General features: G+C 35.4%; 1 protein-coding gene across 1 annotated transcript in view; it reads left to right on the top strand.

Moving 5' to 3' along the window:
• Cep128 (centrosomal protein 128) overlaps positions 1-20,716 on the top strand; it is a 273,808-nt gene that overhangs the window by 105,439 nt on the left and 147,653 nt on the right. Inside the window, exons 16-19 of the mRNA XM_048362214.1 lie at positions 2,686-3,336; positions 7,749-7,913; positions 14,898-15,074; positions 19,387-19,446. Of these exons, the coding sequence (XP_048218171.1) occupies positions 2,686-3,336; positions 7,749-7,913; positions 14,898-15,074; positions 19,387-19,446 (1,053 nt within the window). The remainder of the gene's footprint in view (positions 1-2,685; positions 3,337-7,748; positions 7,914-14,897; positions 15,075-19,386; positions 19,447-20,716) is intronic.

Genomic DNA, 20,716 nt, shown 5'->3' with positions numbered 1-20,716 from the left:
TTTGAAAATGATAAAGGAACAATTTGAACTTTGACTCTGATGACAATATGTGCTTTTCTGAGTGTTTAACTTCGTGTTTTTTTTTTTTTTTTTTTTTTTTAGCATGGACAATGTTTTTCCATATTTTCTATTTCTTGCTGACTTGGCAGAATTATATAGCTTGCCCATGTATTGAGGGTTCTGCTTGATAGTATTTGACTTTAAGAATCTTAAATTGCCATCTTTTCCTTCTGTGTATTTCTCTCCTGCTGAGAGCAAAGTTATATGCTGCTTTGTAAGAAATGAATTTTTAATAGTTTAAGGTAAGAAGGACTGGTAGAAAAGTACTACTTTTTTGAGTAGGTGTGCATCCTATTATATACAGTTCAAGAAAGACATTTGCTGCATTTTTTTAAATGAAGAAAAATAGCACTTAAAATCCCATGGTTTGCCTTTTAGTTAAATTAAAACAACTGTGTATATTTGTGATTAGCCTTTGAGGAGTTGTCTCTTGTCCTTATACTATTGTGCCTTGACAGTTGCATTTCTTCTGTCTGTAAGTAGCTATTCTCAGACCTCATTTTCTACAACTTTTCTTTGTCTGCTTTTCTGGAAGCTGTGTTTGTGAGGTTAGAGCACTCTTTTCCCATTTCTGTTCCCCATACTGGGTTATCTTTCCATTATGTCTCCAAATTTCTCAAGGATTTTGGCATTGTTCTTCCCCTTACCCTATCTTATTACAGCAATTCTTGCTATCACTCTTAGTGATTTCAAACCACCAGCAAGCAATCCATTCAACTCTATATCCTTATTCTTCATGGATTTCTTTTCATTTTTTACAGTGACTTTCACTCTACTATAGCAACTAACTTAAGAATTAAGACGAAAGACAGTCTTAAGTCTCTGATCTTCAATCTTTTCATACCCTTTTCCTTTTGGAACACTTCACACCTGATTTTGACCTTTCCATATTCTTCTGGCTGACCAGCCATTTCTTGGGTTTAGGCATGGATTGGACTTCATTAAAAGCTACTTTGACTCACTCTTTAACTTCTTCCTTCTACCTCAAACATTTTACTGACCTGCCTTCTGCAATCATCTTCCTCTCCAACCTTTCCATTCCTCCTCCTCAGTAAGTACAAGAAAACTTCCATTGAGCCAGGCACCAGTGGGTCACACCTGCAATTCTAGCTACTCAGGAGGCTGAAATCTGAAGATGGAGGTTTGAATCCAGTGGGGCAGGAAATATGCATGGTTAATCTCCAATTAGTCACAGAAAGTAGTGAATGTTCCACGAAAAGAGGAACTGTGGCTCAAGTGGTGGAGCGCTAGCCTTGACCAAGAGAGCTCAAACACAGCACTGAGGCCTTGAGTTCAAGCACTAAGTAGTACTTACACAAAACAAACAACAGAAAAAAACAACCCTCTAAAACCTCCTTGGAAATATAAATTGGCTTCCAAAGTGGTCAAAGTTATCTTCTATTGCCCCCTGCCCCCATTGCTCTGAATTATTAATGTAAACTAATCCCAACGTACTCATTGAGCAATGAGCGGTGAAGTTGGTTTGGGAGCTTTTTGTAAGCTTTAGCTTCCAAAGAAGATATACTAGAATAGAGGTTTTCTTCCTTGTGTAGCTATTGCTGCCTCTACTTTACCTGGAATGGCTGTCTTCTAGTCTATTGCTGAGTGGCCTGTGGCATCAGGGAGCTAGAGCCTTCACTTCCCGAGTGGGAACAGCTCAGGCTGTACTAAGAACACAGTTTCTTGTGCTTTTAGGACATTAGTGTTGGGGTTTTCCCTTAGGTTTTTTATGAAACAAACTGCTTTTTTGGGAGAGTAATAGACTCACTATGTTTTATCATTATGAATTATTTCATACTAAGATAAAAAATAGAAAATACCTTGTGTATACTTGCATTTTAATTCATTTCTGATTTTTGAAATGAATTAATCTTTATTTTCTGGCTGATGACATAGTGGATACATGTACCAAGACAAAACATTACAACACATAGATGGGCACGGTATTTGTCAAGAAGAGGAAAATACAATATAAAAAGGCATAGTGCCCATCAACAAGTAAATGTAGAGGTTTTCCTTGGTTTCAGTGATGTGGTATGGAGAAAACACTTTGTTTCCACTGGCTGACTGCATTCTTTTCTTTGCAGCAATCTAATGGTAAGAATTAGAGAATATGATGGTCCATTCTTTGCCTCTGGCCTTCATAGTAATCCCTAACCTGGGACAGACAGTGATGAATGTTTAGTTCATCTGTTGTTTGCTTACCTGCCTTCCCAATCTGTCCTAATTTTCAGTTTTAATTTTTACCATTATAGGGTCTCAAGACTTCTGGTTGTATATTGCTTTGTTTCTCTTCAGGACTGGCATTATTTTATTAATATCATATACATTTTGCATATTATCACATTTCCTAAAGTATATCTGTATACTTTCTTATGGTATTTTCAAGCTATCTATGTTTTAAGCATATCATTAGACTGTACATTATTGTTATTTTCAGTAATGCTTTATTATTTCTTCCTTAAGTTAATTATATGTACATATAAATACATATATACTTAAAAAATGGGCAAATACAACATCTGATTTGATGAAATTTTCTTCTTTATATTACAACTTTATTTTGCAAAGGCTGTGGTGAACTTTACAGTTATTGTTTTTTTTTTTTAATTCTTAACCCACTAGATTCTAAAAGAAAAGGATGACTTGAAAAATCAGCTTTATGTAGCATTACAACAAATAGAGAGTCTTCGAAAGGAACTCAATGATGTTTTGACCAAGCGTGCCCTCCAGGAGGAAGAGCTTCACTGTAAGGAGAAGAAGCTAAATGATATTCAGTCTCATCAAACTGACCTTGAACTAGAAGTCAAGAGCTCTCTGGACACCATCCATAGACTAGAGAGTGAATTGAAAAGGCAGAATAAGACTCAAAGCCAGATTAAAGTAGAGAAAGCTCACCTGGAGGAAGAACTTGCAGAGCTAAGGAGGAGCCATGCTGAGGACAAAGCAAAACTTCTCGAGATGCAAGAGTCTATCAAAGACTTGAGTGCCATTCGAGCAGATCTTGCTAACAAATTGGCAGAAGAAGAGAGAGCCAAGAAAGCTGTGCTTAAGGAACTCTCTGACCTCACAGCTCAGGCAAAATCCAGAGATGAAGAAACAGCTACTGTTATCAGTCAGCTGAAGCTAGAACGAGATGTTCATCAGAGGGAACTGGAAGATCTCACATCATCACTGCAGAGCGTGAAAATGAAACATGAACAAAATATCCAGGAGCTGATGAAGCATTTTAAGAAAGAAAAGAATGAAGCAGAGAATCACATTAGGACACTGAAGGTACCTGAGCTGAATTATCTTGATGATACTGAAGGAATTTTTCCATGGCTCATGAAGTTAATAAAGCGTAAACTTTTAAGAGATCATTCTGTATTCCCAAGTACTGAGGGAAAGATAAAGCCAACAATACAGAGGTTAATTCATGCTTGTTTGGCTGTGTTGAGATGTGTTATAGCATCCCCCCCCCCCCAAGAGCACCTTTACAAAGAACATTTAGCTATTTTGGGAGTTCAGGAAAGGTAGAAGTGGCAGTAAGTCATGGACCTGAAACGTGCCCTCATTCCACATTTATGACCTCCTAAAATATAAAAGGCAAACACTTGTTAGGGCCTTAGAAGCATTAACCACAGTCCTTCCTGGTGTGGTAACTAAAGTGAATCAGCTTGCAGGTTGTATAAACCCAAGGCTTTTTGAGATTTACTCTTTTTATTTCATATCCAAGTTGCCTGGGATAAATGTCTGAGATCTCACTTTTGGGATTCTAAGCTCTAATGATGTTAGACTTATTACCATGCAACCCCAATCAGTCACATGATAATATGATTGTCAGGACTGTGACAGATCTATCTCACTTCCTTGTTTTTTTTCATAAAATTTATTGTAAAATATAGATTCCATACTTATTTTTATGTCCTTAGTTATTAGAAAGAGAACTCCATGAGGACTGGGGTTTCAGGATGATTTGTTTATAGCTATTTGCCCAGGACCTCAAATAGTTTCTGAAATGTTGTAAATACATAGGTGAAAACTATGGATAAACCTTTAAATGTTAATAATACCTTTTCAAAAATCTTTGAAATGCAGCCACTACTTTAAAAATACTTATGAAGAAGAGGAAATTATATTGAAATAGCTAGCAATACCTATTTATGAGGTCTTTCCCAGTCCTGTCTAGCTTTTCAGTAGCAGTGGATTTGAGGCCCTTAACGTGGTAGCAATCATAATGGAGTCTAGAAAAATAAGAGAGCCTTATTGTTAGCATCAGTTTTAAGATGCATCCTTATTGTATAAAACAAAAAAAAATACTGCCTCTTCTTGTCTATGAAACTTTGACATGATAACACTACAAGAAAACATTCCCAAGTGAGACATGGTAAAATACAAAAGCACACATTTTCATAATGATTAAATGTGATGTAACAATCTTTCAGAATTTTAGTCTATTAACTAAAACTAGAGTTATGAATATGGAGAACTGGTGTGTGTGTGTGTGTGTGTGCGTGCGTGCGTGTGTGTGTGTGTGTGTGTGTGTGTGTGTGTGTGTACTGGGGCTTAAATTCAGGATCTAGGCAATATCCCTGAGCTTGTTTTACTCAAAGCTAGTGCTCTACAACTTGAGCCACAGCTCTACTTTAAGATTTTTTGGTGATTAATTGGAGATAAGAATTTTATGGTTTTCCCTGCCCCAGCTGGCTTTGAATATTGATACTTAACACTCAGCCTTATGAGTAGGTAGGATTGTAGGCATGAGCCACTGGCATCCAACAAGAGCACATCTTAAAGAAAATAAAATATATATTATGTTGTCATTGGTGGGCTATGACAATAATAATACTTTTATGGATCTTCTGTTTGGTATAACTCTGCTGAGGCTGGGATAGCTTTTTTTGATTCTTTGTGTTTCCACCGCTCTTTGTGGGTTCCTGGGTCATTTAGAACAATACCTTTAGACTGCTTTATATTTTGATTTGCTGGGTATTCATCTCTAGGCAGACAGCATCAGATCTTAGCCAGTTTTGTGTCATCTTAAAGTATCTAGCATAATGTTCCTCACACATGTGATGCTCTTCATGGATATTGGGTTGTAATGTTTCCAGGCTGGAAAGCAGAGGATTGCTCTGGATGGACTTTGGGATCTGTTTAGCTTTAATTTCTCCACATATCTTGGTAAACTTGATTTTTTTTGTCCATTCCTTAGGAAATGCTTTCCCATCATTTATGAGGTGACAAAGTTTTAGGACATTGCTCAAGTGTAAAGAATTGATCAATTTACAGCCATCCTGTGGCTCTTTTGAAACTCTTTGACTTTGTGTTTTGTGTGTATTTTGGGAGTCTGAGGGCCGGGCAAGTTGTGCTATGTGTAGTTTAGTGTGGCCCTAGGGCTGTTTGGAGAACCAGCAATGGTAAGAACTCAGCCAGGTCCATTTTTTAAACCAAGTAAGTTTCCCAGAAGGAAGTCACCACTTTGTTATTTTATTAATGTCTTCCTACACTTTTACTTATTTATATTAAGTAAAAAGAGTTGATAACAAAAAGTCCACAATGATTTAATGCATTATTTTACTGAATTATGCACAGTAGGAACTGGACAAGTAGCTCTATGAATATTACATTTTTTTCTGTCATTTTAGCTTCCTGAAACTTATTATTTTTTAAGAGTCTAATAAGAGTCCAGTGCATCACCCATATTTTTTCTCTGTAAAAATTAGTCTTTTCCCATCCATCTAGAATCACCTTTCTCATACTTATTTTTTAAATTTAAAATACTTTACTGACACATTGTGGTGACTAGTAATGTTTTTAGGATAGTAAGCTGTTACCTCATTATACTTTCAAGAAAGTTTTAGAATTTCTTTATTAGAACCAAATGATTCAGAATAGGAGTTGTATATTTTTCCTATTTATTGGCCTTAATGATTTTAGTCAAATTGCTTCACCTTTTTATGTGTTATCAACACAATAGGAATGAGTAACGTTTTCTCTATCACTGGATTGTTATGAACACAGCACTTTGTATACCTGAGAAGGAAATGTGTATTTTATAACATAATAGCTCACAATATAGGTGAGTGCTTAGGCAAATTAGGTGTTGATGTGCTGATTAATATTTATAAGCAGATTGTCTAGGGGGAAAACACTGATGTGTATGTAGAGTTTCCCAGGTGCAGTGGTGGAAATAACCCATCTGGGCTGATAGAAATGTAGGCATCCTGGCTAAGGAGCACGGTTAGAAAAGGAAGAGCACATTTTGCTTCTGAGCATCTCTGTTAACTTTGGCAAAAGTCTTACTCACCTATGCTTTTCATAGGACATAAAGAAAAATAAAAGCATTCTACTGAAACTTAAAATTGTAATTGAGCAATTTTCCTGATGAGAGACTTTATTTTGTGAATTTATTTTTGGGCTGTGAATACAGGATTGCTCATAAAAAAAATCAATTCCTTTGTTAATTCAAAGTGGCATCAGTTCTTAAGTGAATTTTGTGGAGTAAATAAAATATAGATTTTCTTTTTCTAAAACTCACAAAACTTCCCTCTAAGAAGTTGTTTCCAGTGATTGTGCCTTTATACACCTAATTAATCACATATAATAGACTTGTAAAAATAAAGGCAGGGCTGAGCTGTAGCTTGGTAGTAGAGTGCTTAGTTAGTGTGTATAGCAGTAGGTCCAGTTCCTAGCACTGCAACAGTAAAAGAAGACAGAAGAAGACTACCAGGTCCATGTCACTACGTTTTAGGCATTAAAAAATAAATTTTAAGCAGGCTATATGTGTTTGTTTACAGATTTTAGTAACCAGGAGGTGTACTTAGTTTGGACGAGGTTCAACACCTCCTGAACATCCCTTTGAGAGTCAGAGTGGTATGTAGTTGAAAGCATAGATATTAGAATGAATTTTGTGCCTCCTTGGTCATGTTGCCTTGAGGGCGAAATGTGGTGAACCGACATGAAAAGATCTCAGAGCAGTATCTGATACATGATGTTTATATTGCTGGTATTAAATCTTTAAGATCACATATCTGGGAAATATTAGTAAGTCTCATAAGCAGAATAGATTATTCCCAAAGGTTATTTTTTAAAGCTAATTTTGGTTATGTTCACATGAAGATTTATTACACTTTTGATGCTAAAATACATTTTCATATTGTTTCAGCTTTTCATGACTATTATGTCTTTATAGCCCCACAAGAGTAGTCTCAAATAATTACACAAAAAAGCACAATTAATCTATTATCAGGAATTAGGAAGAACTGGCATTCTGAGATTCTATATGGACGAGGGAATTGATCAGCCTGGAGTACCATTTTGTAGCATGTCCCTTTCTGGACATTGTACCATCTCTTTCCCCTTGCTATAGTCACCATCCCTCCTTTTGAATGCAGAATGCCCCAAAGCCTTTATCTTTATCTAGCACATCTCATCTAATTTGTTTTGTCAAGTTGTTGCTTCTACCTCATTTGCTGTAGCACCTAGTGTAGTGTCGTATCTGTTTCTCAGTAAATGTTCCTGTATGCTGTGGTGAAAGGAATGCACGGAACATTTTCTTTGTGTTAGTTTTAGCTTCTCATTATGAATACTTTGAGAGAGCTAACATTTTGAAGTATTTCCACACTGATATAATGTGTAGTATGTTTGGTCTAATTTGGTGATAGCCAGTGGGCTTTCTCTCTTTATTTTCCTTGTTTTTATCCCAGGCAGAAAGCTTAGAAGATAAGAATATGGCTAAAGTTCATCGTTGTCAGCTAGAGAAATTGAAATCACAGTGTGAAAGACTCACAGATGAATTATCCCAGAATGAAAATGAGAACAAAAAACTCAAGCTAAAGTACCAGTGCTTGAAGGAGCAGTTAGAAGAAAAGGTAAAAATATGAATGAATTCTATTTTAAAAGAATTACGTAATTTTTTTATGTCTTTGTTTTTCTCAATGTAATGAACCTCATAAATGCAAGCTTTACATATTGAAGGAGATTTACAGTGTGTATGTAACCTAAAGGGAAGCTTTAGTGTTTGCTTAGCAAAGTGATATTCTTACTTACTCATCATCAGTATAAATATGTGATGTTGCCGTTTTATATACCTTAAAGAAGATTTTTTTTTGCTATTGTTTTGATTGTGGCCTTCTTTACAACTGTGCTTTTTGTCATGTTATATTACTTGATAAGGTAAGGGATGTTTAAATTCCGTGAAGATTCTTATGCACTGTTAGGACTGTGGTATTATTAATCAGTAGTAGAAGATTGCTGTTAGTGCATATGCACAGAATATCTAAATTTGGTATATTTCTCTCATGGTAATAAAATGCATTTTTTCCTGACATCTGATTTTGCTTTGTCAAGTATTATTTTTTGTTTTACATGACAAAGAGAACAAGGAATATGTAACCGACAGAATTTTTATGTTTGCATTAGTACTTCTTACCATTATCTTCTTACCAGTGAAAAAGCTTTTTTGAAATGTTACAGAAATAATTTTTCCTATGTACAATATCATAAAAGTTTACTATTCCTTTTGCTTAAGTTTTATAGGAAAATATTTTATTTCCTCCTTTGTACCAAAAGATACTATTGATATTAATCTTTTGATTCTCCTGGCATTTACATAGAAACTTATACTTTATTCTCTGAGAAGCATTTTTATTGCTTTTACTGGAATATGTAAATCAACAAGAGTTAAGGAATAATGAAATCAACTTTGTTCAGCTAGGAAGCATCAAAGTTTGCATAGTAAAAGTTGTAAATGTCTGATTTATATAGATCTGTATCTGATCTATGTTTTTTAAGCTTTTAGAGAAGTTCATATTTCAGAAATGGGCATCATGGCTATAGGTGTAACCTTATCACTTTAGAGGCTTAGGCAATGAGAGGACTCGAACCCAGGGCTTCATGCATGCAAGGCAAGCACTCTACCGCTAAGCCACATTCCCAGCTCCCAGAGTTTTATTTTTGAAAGAATTCCTGCAGTAAAGTCCATGTTAGTCAGTCATATCAGCTCTTCCCTTGGATTTTACTGGGAGGTCTATCATCTAATCCTGAACTCACTGATAACTAACTATAAGGCCTGGGGAGGCCTGACACTGGCCATTCATATCTTGTTCTGCGAGTTTGATTTTCTTTACTGCTGCAGTTGTGCACAATCCCCACAGGTATTAGGCTGTACAATGCTGTATATGACTAGCCAACTGGGGAAGGCCACAGGGAGTGGGCATACGAAGAGCTCCCCCTCACATATGCTTCAGTGCTGTGCTTCAAGTAACCCAGTCTTTGCTGGATTTGGTTGGCCCTAAAATGCTACCAAAAATGTTTGCCCAGGCTTGTCTTCATTGAGCTTTTCTTTGGTTAACATTTAGAACACTATTAGTTTAATTCATTTTTATCATTTGGTCATGGTCAAACAACGTTCTGTACACTTGGTACAGAACTGGTACAGAATTGGTAGAAATTGTTGAATGTACACACATTGGGTATACTATTTGAGGGTACATTTACAATTTTGTAATATTCTTTTTGTAAGTAAAAATGTACATGTAAGTATCCTGTAAGGAATCAACAAGGAGAGTAAGGAATTTGAGAGAGTTAGAAATAATGGGTTTAAACATTTCTCTTGAGATAAATGATACTTTTTTCACTTGAAAATTAAACAACGCTCATTCCAAATGCATAATTTTAAACTCTAGTTGTTTGTTGCTCTGTTCATATTTTGTTTCAGACATAGAAATACATAAAAAGTAGATGATTTAAAATAACTAGTGTTACTTTCTGTTCTAAGTGTTTGACTTAAGAGAAATATGTACTAAATACAAAATGATCTTAATAATGAATGCAGAAAATATCCCTTAGAAGGTGTTTTTGTTTCCAATGTTGAATATTAATGTCCAGGAATGCAGCCAATGCATATCCTAGCACTTTTTGATTATTCTGCTAATGATCTTTCAATTACTCAATACTCTCCTAGAAAAGGATACTAAAAAGCCAAGGCAAGAATAATTTTCTTAACTGAGGTTAAAAGTTTAAATTTGAATTTCCATTCTATTTGTTTATACTTTATGGATAACTTTTGTAATTTTGCTGAAAACCAATTTGTGTATTTGAAATCATTCATTTCCAGGATTTAGCATGCACCAACCATGTAGTCAGTGTTCTGACAAGCAATTTATTTTTCTATTTCTATTGTTTTAGTGAGTCTCTCAGTATTTCTCTCTCTCTCTCTCTCTCTCTCTCTCTCTCTCTCTCTCTCTCTCTCTCTCTCTTTCTCCCTCCCCCCCCTCTCTCTCACTATGATAACAAGATTTGAACTCACTGACTGACACTTAGCATTCTACCACTTGGGTCATTTCCCCAGCCCTTTTTTTTCTTTTCTTTATTTTTTCTATAAGGATTCAGTTTTTTCCCTAGAGTTGGCATCAGCCTGTGATTGTGATTCATTGTCTCTGTCTTTGTCTGTCTCTGTCTCTCTGTCTCTGTCTCTGTCTCTGTCTCTCTCTCTCTCACTGGCCCTGGGGCTTGAGCTTTGGGCCTGGGCTGGGTTTTGTGCTCAACTTGAGGTGCACCTCCACTTCTGGCTTTTTGTGGATAATTGGAGATAAAAGTTTCATGTTCTTTTCTGCTGGAGCTGTCTTCAAACCATGATCCTTACACCTCAGCCTACTGAGTAGGTTGGATTATAGGTGTATGCTATCAGCACCCAGATTATTCTGTAATTCTCTTACCCATGCCTCCCACATAGCTGGGATTATGGGCTCACATCATCATGTTTGGCTTATTGATTGAGAAAAGTTGGTAACTTTTTGCTTGAGCAGGCTTTGAATCAAAATCTCTCCAATCACTTCCTAATCTGCCTCTCAAGTAGCTGAGATTTTAGCTATGAGCTCCAGTGCCTCAGTCTTACTCTTAGTAGACTACTAATCATGCTTCTTTTCTTTTAAAGGAAATAACTTCAAACATCAATTTAGGAAGGAACAGAATATATCTCTGGTCCAAGTGGCCACCTCATATCTTGGTGAACACACCAGGGTGAGAGTTGAACTATGAGAGCTAGAGAGATCACAGGGAAGCCACAAAGAGAAAGGAGAGGGGCCAACATGGGTCTGTTAAAACAGTGCCACAGTCAGACTTAATCAGGTCCCAAGTGAGCAACATCAATTCCTTCTGTTGGCTGTGTTCCATGCTCCAGCAACTGGGTGCTACCTCCTAAAGGACTATTTTCCTCTCACATCAACACTGAGAACCAAACCTCCCATGAGTGAATTTTTAAAAAATTACAATTATTTTTGCCATTCCACAAAGCAGTTTATGAATATAATACATCTTTATCAATGTCACCCCTTTCATTGTTCTCACTCTCTCCCAGCTCACCCCCTCCTCATTTTTTGTGGGATATGGATTGAGTTCTTGACTGCCTTCTCCACTCTTTATTCTCTTCATGTGTCTACTTGCTTCTCCCTGACTCCACCCCACACCTTTCCGTACCCATTTCCTGGTGTTTATTTCACAAGTGAATTTTTTTTTTTTTTTTTTTTTTTGCCAGTCCTGGGCCTTGGACTCAGGGCCTGAGCACTATCCCTGGCTTCTTCCCGCTCAAGGCTAGCACTCTGCCACCTGAGCCACAGCGCCCCTTCTGGCCGTTTTCCATATATGTGGTGCTGGGGAATCGAACCGAGAGCTTCATGTGTATGAGGCAAGCACTCTTGCCACTAGGCCATATTCCCAGCCCCACAAGTGAATTCTTTTTGTTTTTGTTTTTGTTTTTTTTTTTTTTTGGCCAGTCCTGGGCCCCGGACTCAGGGCCTGAGCACTGTCCCTGGCTTCCTCCCGCTCAAGGCTAGCACTCTGCCACTTGAGCCACAGCGCCGCCTCCGGCCGCCTTCTGTATATGTGGTGCTGGGGAATCGAACCTAGGGCCTCGTGTATCCGAGGCAGGCACTCTTGCCACTAGGCTATATCCCCAGCCCCACAAGTGAATTCTTGAATGAAAGAAACACACCCAAAGTTAAGATTTCAGATTCTGAGCACTTCGAGAGGACGTGGTTTAATTTCAGAAGCCTAATAAAATTAAAACGTGGGAAAGAACAGGGAATTTTTTTTTAACCTGGAATGTTAAAAGATTTCGTGGAGGTGGAAATGTCATCACTTTTTAAGGTTAGCGTTTATAATAATGAGGAGGTAAAGCACTCTGTTGGAACTTGTGGTGTTCATGTTGGATTACTGTCATGGGAGGAATTTCTGAAGTAGAAGGTAGTTGAACCTACTGATCTTGAATTCTTGTGAGCCCTTTCACTCCAAAGGAACATGTGACACTGTCTCACAAAGGGTAATAGAGTGGGCAGTGAGCTTTTGTCTCCACTGAAATGATCAGTTAGAGACTACTGACAATATCAACATTTTTATGACTATAACAAATTATGCTGGTGTCATGGCTTAATTGGTAAAGCACCTGTCTCACAAGTTGAGGCTGTGAAGTAAAATTCTAGTATGGCAACAAAAAATAGCAAATTATGGCAAAAGTTGTTTCAGCAATAATACACAAGTAAGAGAAACCACAAAAAGATGATAGTGCACAAAACAGATGACTGTCTCTAGTGACAAAAATAGTTTATGAGAACATTGCTGTGAATTCCTTAGATTAAGTATGTGGACAGCCTTCTAACATATCAATGACCTCAATACAGTATTTTCTTTCTTATTAACATAGCAATGAGGGGGTTACAGTCTCTTGAAGGCGTTATGTTTATGTAGAAGAAACCTATCATAGTTCAGTATCCACATTGGGTGTAGAAATGCAGGACATCGTTAAATTTGAGTCTTCACATTGCTATGAGCTTGCTGCCATTTAAACGTCATTTCATAATATGAACTCTGCTCTGATTTTTGGTTATTCCACATTTGAATAATAATTTGAATTTCCATTTAGTTCATGCTATAAGGAGATAGCGTAATAATAATACTGACACAACATTTTGGCCCATATGGCAGTTGTGGTTCTCATTGGAAACTAGTATAGTTAACTGAATGGCATTCAAATTCATACATTAATGTTACTTTACTGCTGAAAGATGACTCTACTAAATAAACAAAGGTCTACTTCCTATGTTTTCAAAGCTGAGTGCCAAACTGGAGTGGTGGATTGAGGTGACCTTTTCTTATAGGAAGTAGTCCAGCTTGTATCAGAGTGGTAGAAATCAGAAGTGGTCAAGAAAGACATGAGAAACTAGTTTAAGTAAAATACAGTAGAGAGCAGGAAGGTAAAGCTATAGAAAATGGCAGGACATAGATTTCAAAGGTCCATCATTTTGGGTTGAGCAGATTTTGCTCATTTAACGTAAGTTGAAATGAAAGAAATAACATTTATCTTTCATTTGGTAAAACATCTTCCTTTTATGATGAATTTTCAATGACTTGATCTTCTTGTTATTTCTTTGAAATTCAAGCTGTTTTTTCCCCCCATATAATCTTTCTGGTTTTGTTGTATTTAATTTAAAACATATTTTGAGGTTTCTACATACTATCCAGCGGTCAGGACTTTGATTCACTGTTGATATTTAAAAAATCTAGTAATTCTTTTATTCAATTATAAGTCTTACGCAATACAACTTTGAATTTCTCAAGTACATATTAACCAGCCTTTATCCAAACTGCTAGGGACCAAATGTGTTTCAGATTTTGTAATATTTGCAATGACTTTTCTTGTTTATCCTTAGTTCAAAATCCAAGTGTTTCAAAATATGGAACATTGAATTAGTGTTGAAGAAGTTCTGGACTTTGGGATACTTTAGATTTGTGTTTTCAGATTCAGTACTTTCAACTTAGATGAGTTTGCAGAAGGAGGTATGGCTCAAGTGGTGATGTACCTGCCTTGAAAGGTCTAGGCCTTGAGTTCAATCCCCAGAACTTCCAGAAAACGAACAAAAAAAATTGTGAATGAAAGTATATAGTGATTGAGACTTGATTTTCCTAGAAGAGAGTCTTTACTATAATCTCTTAACAGATTCCTTAAAACCTTTTTCATTAAATATATTTGCTTACTTGGAATATGTCTCCATTTTGCTCTTATCAAATTTTCATGGCTTAAATGCATGTGTGTTTTTTTGTACTGTGACCATTTTTTTCTTCTTGACCTGTTTATTGCTATTACTAAAGAGTTGTACAAAGAATGTTAGGATTAAAATTTTTTTCCTTTATTTTATTTATTGTTTATATTTTATTTTTATTGTCAAGGTGATGTACAGAGGGGTTACAGTTACATACATAAGGCAGTGAGTACATTTCTTGTCAAACTTGTTACCTGTATATTTCTTTGGGTCTGGCTCACTTCACTTAGTATGTTTTTTTCCCGTCTTTCCATTTCCTTACGAATGGGGCAATGTCATTCTTTCTGATAGAAGCATAGGATTCCATTGTGCTGGTGAGGAGCAGGTGGTGTATAAAGGTAATATGTGCTTTTCTCTAATGAAAAACAGAATGGCATCATAATTTTTAGTTTACATTTCCAATGTTTTACTAATATTTAGGGCAAATCCAAAGTCAGTTTGTGGCATTAGCTTGTTTTACCCTCTGATTCATTAATGACACCATTATTAAATGAAAAGGATTGTATCTTTTTTTTTTTAGATTTTTAGAATAATTACAGTTTTGTTTTAGTGTTTCCTCACAACTTCTCAAACTTCTTGGCTTTTGCATTCTATAACTTTATCTCATTTCATAGGCAGGTAGAGTGCTTTACTTTAGCAAAGTAAAGGGACTGACAGAGTCAAATGTGCATTATGATTCACTTCTTTGATTTGGTTATCCAGATAAGTATTTCTTGGCTTTATTTAATGATCAACTCTGTTTTCTTTTCAATGCCACAGGAAAAGCATATAAGTAATGAAGAAGAGCACTTAAGGAGAATGGAAGAGGCCAGATTGCAGCTCAAAGATCAACTTCTTTGTCTGGAGACAGAACAGGAATCCATTCTTGGTGTGATAGGAAAGGAAATTGATGCAGCCTGTAAAACTTTCTCTAAGGATTCAATGGAGAAATTGAAAGTAATTATGAGTTCTCATTGTACCTTAAATTTTCAGTTAGTTTCATAATTTGTAATTATAATGGGATGGTAATATATGATTACCTAGTGGTCACTTTTCTATTTCAGAAAATTTTATGAAGTGATATAGCTTCTTACATTTTTAAGGAATGACGCATAGTATTCCTTGCATAGTAATGTCGTGAGATAATTCCATTGAATTACCTCTGTGTGTATCTCACTCTATAAAAGAAAGTTTATGAAATTCAGCAGTTCTGCGTAAGGAAAATATTCTGAATCAAGAGACTTGGGTTTTGAATTTTCATGATTATAGACAGCTTTTGTTGTTGTTAGTAGTGTATTACCTATTGCCATCTGTTGGGTTCTGTATGGCAGGTCCTAAGGTAAGTATTGTTTAGACCATCTCTAAACCTGAAAACGAACTAGTCTATAAAGTACTTTAATCAAATTCAATTTAGAGAAAATGAGACCTTCTAGAGGGGTGAAGTAACTTGACTGTAGATATCTATTTAGTTAAATGTTAGAATAAGACTTTAAACTTTGACATTCTTATTCTGGAAACTAAGAAAGTAACCACTTAAAATATATTCAATTAATATTTTCTCTGTTTAAAACCTAATATTCCTCATCAACTTATAGTTGTAGTGAAGGTTTTCATATGACTCCACAATAGACAGCTAGCATTGTATTGCCTTGATTTTCTGTACCCATAGCACAATGTGGTTCAGCCTCGCTTAGAGTGATATTTATTTTATTTTATGATCCCACAAAACTCAAAAGTATGGTATTATATCTAAGTGCTTTTGATCTTCATGTGTTCTTTTTGTGTTGTAATTCCTTTGTCCCTATCCACTTCTGAAATGATCTTGCCTTCCATGGTTCCCTCTTCTTATCCTTGCTTTTCTTTCTTGTTTCTTTTTCTCTTTTATAAATATTGTTTAAAAGAAAACAAAACTGTAAGTTTATGTAGTCAAAGGTTAGGATGCAGTCTTAATGGAAATATTCCAATTGGGAGATTTTGATCAAGTTGATAGAAATTTTAATATTTGTATTTCTACATACATACCTTCTTTATAGAAATGTAAGTTGTCAGTTTGGGAAGATGGAAGGCTAATACGAGCAGTAATTGGTCTTAGGAGGAAGACTGGCTCAAGGCTGATTCAGTGTTTTAATATTGGCTTAGGTTTTTTTTTTTCCCCTGTCTAACAGGGATTTTAAAATTCAAACATTTCTGATTTACTGATGTTCAAGTTCTAATTTGGACTTACTTATGTGTATGTCCTAATTTTACCTAAAAGTAATATATTTTAATGAGTTAAAGTTTGCTTTATATTTATATATTTAGGTATGGATAGGAGTTTTTTTTTAATAATGGAAGAATACAAGGCAAGCACTCTTGCCACTAGGCCATATTCCCAGCCCCAGCAAGAATATAAAAATGGAAATGTTTTGATCATGTTATATATGTCAACCTTGCAGGCAAAATTTTTTCCTGATAGGGGCACAAATTCCCTTTCCTTCTTATTCCAGTGTTTGTGGTAATTGATACTTGCATTTCCTTCTTTAGAGAAAGATTAATTCAATGCCAGTCTTTGGTAGGAAGTAAATCTAGAAGAGTCTACATATTTTTCACTATAGGTCTTCCTACATTAGTAACTAACATTATTTTGTTGTTACATAATTGAAAAAAAAGTTGGATACCAATGAACTTAGCATTTGCTGTTACTTCTATGAGAACACCAAGAGATTTATTAAGTACAAAACGATTTTTTTTTGTTCTTCTATGGAAGAATGGCAGAACAATCATGGAATATGCTTCTAAAAGCAGAGTATTCAAAGTTATTTTTGTTACATATTATCATTATTATTCTATTTTATTTATTATTTTCATTATTTATTTTATTTATTATTATTATTTTTTGCCAGTCCTGGGGCTTGAACTCAAGGCCTGAGCACTGTCCCTGGCTTCTTTTTGCTCAAGGCTAGCACTCTACCTCTTGAGCCACAGCACCACTTCTGGCTTTTTCCTCTTTATGTGGTGCTGAGAAATCGAACCCAGGGCTTCATGTATGCAAGGCAAGCACTGTACCACTAGGCCATATTCCTAGCCCCTTGTCACATATTAAAAATATAATATTGCTGGTAAACTTTTTAGCCATTTTCTTTAAGGAGTGACTATGCTGTGGAATAGATTCAATAATAGATTTGTAATAAATGATTTGAGAAAAGTTCTGCAGAATGCTGAAATTATTTTTATTTTTTCTGGTCACTAATTCTGTTTTAATAAATTCATATGTTTTTAAATATAAGGGCAGACATATAATTAAATTCTATCCTTATAAAACATTTAGAAGTATTAAGGATACATCATTCTTACAGGCCAATCTTTTATTATTCAAGAGCTGAACTCAGGCTCTGAATAATGTCTTCATTTTAATCTGATCTCCCCTAAAACTGATCAGAATATTCTTCAGTTGTAGAGCATGATAAACATAGATTTTGGATCCAGGCAGATACAGGGTCAAATTGCATCTCTTCAAATTTCTAATGCTTGACCTCAGATGAGTTTGTGTAATCTATAACTTGGCTCATTATGAAGATAAAGTAAAATGATGTAGAAATATACATTATTATTTGAAATTTTTTTGCACTTAAGAGATACTAAACTAATGTAAGCTACTGGTATTTTATAATGTCTCTTTTGGTAATATTTTTGGATATAGTTACTCTTTATCATGATATAGCTTCTAATTTTTATGATATATCATCTCTTTTTTTCATGACAATTGTTCATTATTGTGTTCATATCATAACACATCCTGAAGTTCATTAAAATTGATGGGTGTAACTTCATGAGCAGTAGTAGTCAGTGAACTGAGGTGAACTGAGTGAACTATGCTGACTCTCATTGCATTCAATCTATATTTTAGTCTTATAAGACAATTTGTCCACTTCACAGGCAATGACCTTCAGCCTAGGGAGCTTAGACCGCACTATTTATCAGTACTCAAGGCTACTCTCTTAAACTTAAAAAAAGCACATGAACTTGCGTTCTTTATATCAAAAATTTTTCTTCAATCTTGAGCATTTTATCCTAGATCATCAAAAGTTTGAGAAATGTGAAAAAAAAAAACCCGCAACAACATAATCGATGACTAATGGAGGTTTAAAAATATGCAGTAGAATGGTGGGGATTTGGGAGAGGAAGAAAACACTGCAAGTGAGGGTGACCAGAGAAAATTTTGGCAAAAATCTCTAAGAGATTGAGATAGAAAAGTAGATGAAGCCATGGTTTATATAAGAATATACTACTTTTGATATGGTGTCAGAGGGATGAACTAATGATATTCCTGGAAAGGGAATAAGGTGCACACATATCAGGAGGTATGGACAGCCTTGAAGATAGGAGCAGATATTTCTTTATTTTAAAAAATATCTAGAAAGTGATCCTAAAACAAATACCATACATTGCAGGATACAAAGTAAGTGGAATGCTAAGATACTTTATGTTTAAAATTATGAAGTCACTGAGTTTTTTTTTTAATATAATGTTACTTCTGTAAGAAGGTTAAATTGGATGCAAGATATTTTATAAATGTGTTGTTGTAAAGGAAATCAGGGCAGCAAATACGACAATTGAATATAGAATTTATTACTTTGAAATATAAAGCACTCTTGCATGCTGTTGAGTTGAGGTTTTGTCTGTTCAAAGTCACTGAAGAAACAAAGTGGTCTCATGATATTAAGTTAAAGAAAGATAAATGAGGCAAAGAATTAAGTTGCCATGTAATCATCAGCCTCTGTGAATACATTACATCGAAGAAGATCAAGGAAAACAAACACATAAAAATGAAGTCGACAGACTTTAATCAAGGTTTCCTGCCACATGAAATTCTGTGGCATCAGCCTTCAGAGATTCTAATGAGAGTTGCACTTTATAATTGATTTTTTTCATGTCTCTACATTTGAGGTAAACACTGAACATTGGCAAGTAAATAAATGTAAGTAAGTATTCAGTATATAATGGCTAGAATCAAATGAAACTTGGTACCAACTCTTGCAAAATTTTTAATTGTTATTATAAAGATGATGTACAGAGGTTTAGTTACATCAGTGAGATAAAGTACATTTCCTTTTGGACAATGTCACCCCTTCTCTTCCTTCGCTTTCTCAGTTTTTCCCTCTCTTTTTTCTTTCTCTTTTAATACATAAGTTTAGGGACTAAGCTTTTGGTTGCTATGGTAAATAACTTCATTTATATTAGTTCATGCCAGAGAAAAATCTATTCGTGATACTTTCTTCTTTTTTTATAGGTTTTTTCCTCTGGTCCTGATATACATTACGATCCACATCGCTGGTTAGCAGAAAGCAAGGTAATATTTTTGATCTTCAGGATATCCTATTTTTTGCTGTATGTTTTGTCATATAACAGAGCATGCAAAGCTGCAATACCTCATTGGGGAAGATAACACTGAAGCATATTTGAGAAACTTCCAAATTTTTAATTTTAATATTTAGAAGTTGAAATGTAAAAAAAACCTAGATTTTCAAGAAGACCAATTACTCTCTATTTTTTTTAATGGGGCTTGAACTCAGGGCCTGGTTGCTGTCTGTTAGGTATTTGCACAAGGCTAGAGCTCTACCACTTGAGCTGTAGCTCTACTTTCTGTGAAGATTGTTGACTGGAGATAAGAGTCTCATTGACTTTTCTTGCACAGTCCAACTTTAAACTGTGATACTCAGATTTCAGCCTCCTGAGTACCTAGGAATTTTTCCATGTGTTTCAGATTTATCTGGAAATGTCAAAGGTCAGGGAAGTTGCAGCTAACCTTCATTTTTTTTTTATTATACTTAATACATTATGGTTCTTCAGGGTAAGTCAAAGACCTGCCATTTCCATAGGCTCAGGAAAATCACTTCATCTTTTTGAGTGTTCATAAAGTGCTGCAGGTTTACTGTAGTGCCAACCTTTAATCCTCACTACTTGGAAGGAGAGAATGAGAAGATCTCGTTTCTAGGTGAGTCAGTCAGAACAATTCAAAGACATATTCAAAGACATATGCATATAATTGGGCACAGTGACACATATCTAGCATCCCATGCTACCCTAGGAAACTGAGAATGGAAAGGTCACAGTTCCAAGGTGAGCTGAGGCAGAAAAGCCCAGGAGACTTCATCTGCGCATCCAATTGGACACATTGCCACGCCTTATCATTTCAGCAAACATGAGAAGCCTGAAATAGGCGGATCACAGCTCAGCAATGATCTTGGGCAAAGTGCAGTTCCCTATCTCAAAAATAACCAATGAAAAGTAGGACCGAGGCTCAAGTGATAGAGTGTTAGACCAAGGTGCACTAGCAAGCATGGAGGTCCTCAGTTTCACCAACACAAACCAACAAGCCAACAGTTCAACCAAAACATAACTTTCCTTATTCATGGGGCTTTGACGCTATGGCATCAGGTAAGCAAAAATAAATAAAATTGAACAGTTTTCTCGTCTAATTACAAACATTATACTCTCCTATGGAATAATTGTCAGCTACTTCTGTATGTAAGATAAACTTAACATATATATGGAATGCTATGAGTAATTTAGTTACTGCTAGATATTTATGTATTAATTTGTATGCACTGGTATGTCTT

The sequence above is a fragment of the Perognathus longimembris genome, chromosome 14 (genome assembly GCF_023159225.1).
Source record: "Perognathus longimembris pacificus isolate PPM17 chromosome 14, ASM2315922v1, whole genome shotgun sequence".
NCBI lineage: Eukaryota > Metazoa > Chordata > Mammalia > Rodentia > Heteromyidae > Perognathus > Perognathus longimembris.
The sequence above is the reverse complement of the archived record's forward strand: the minus strand, read 5'-3'. Positions and strand labels throughout refer to the sequence as shown.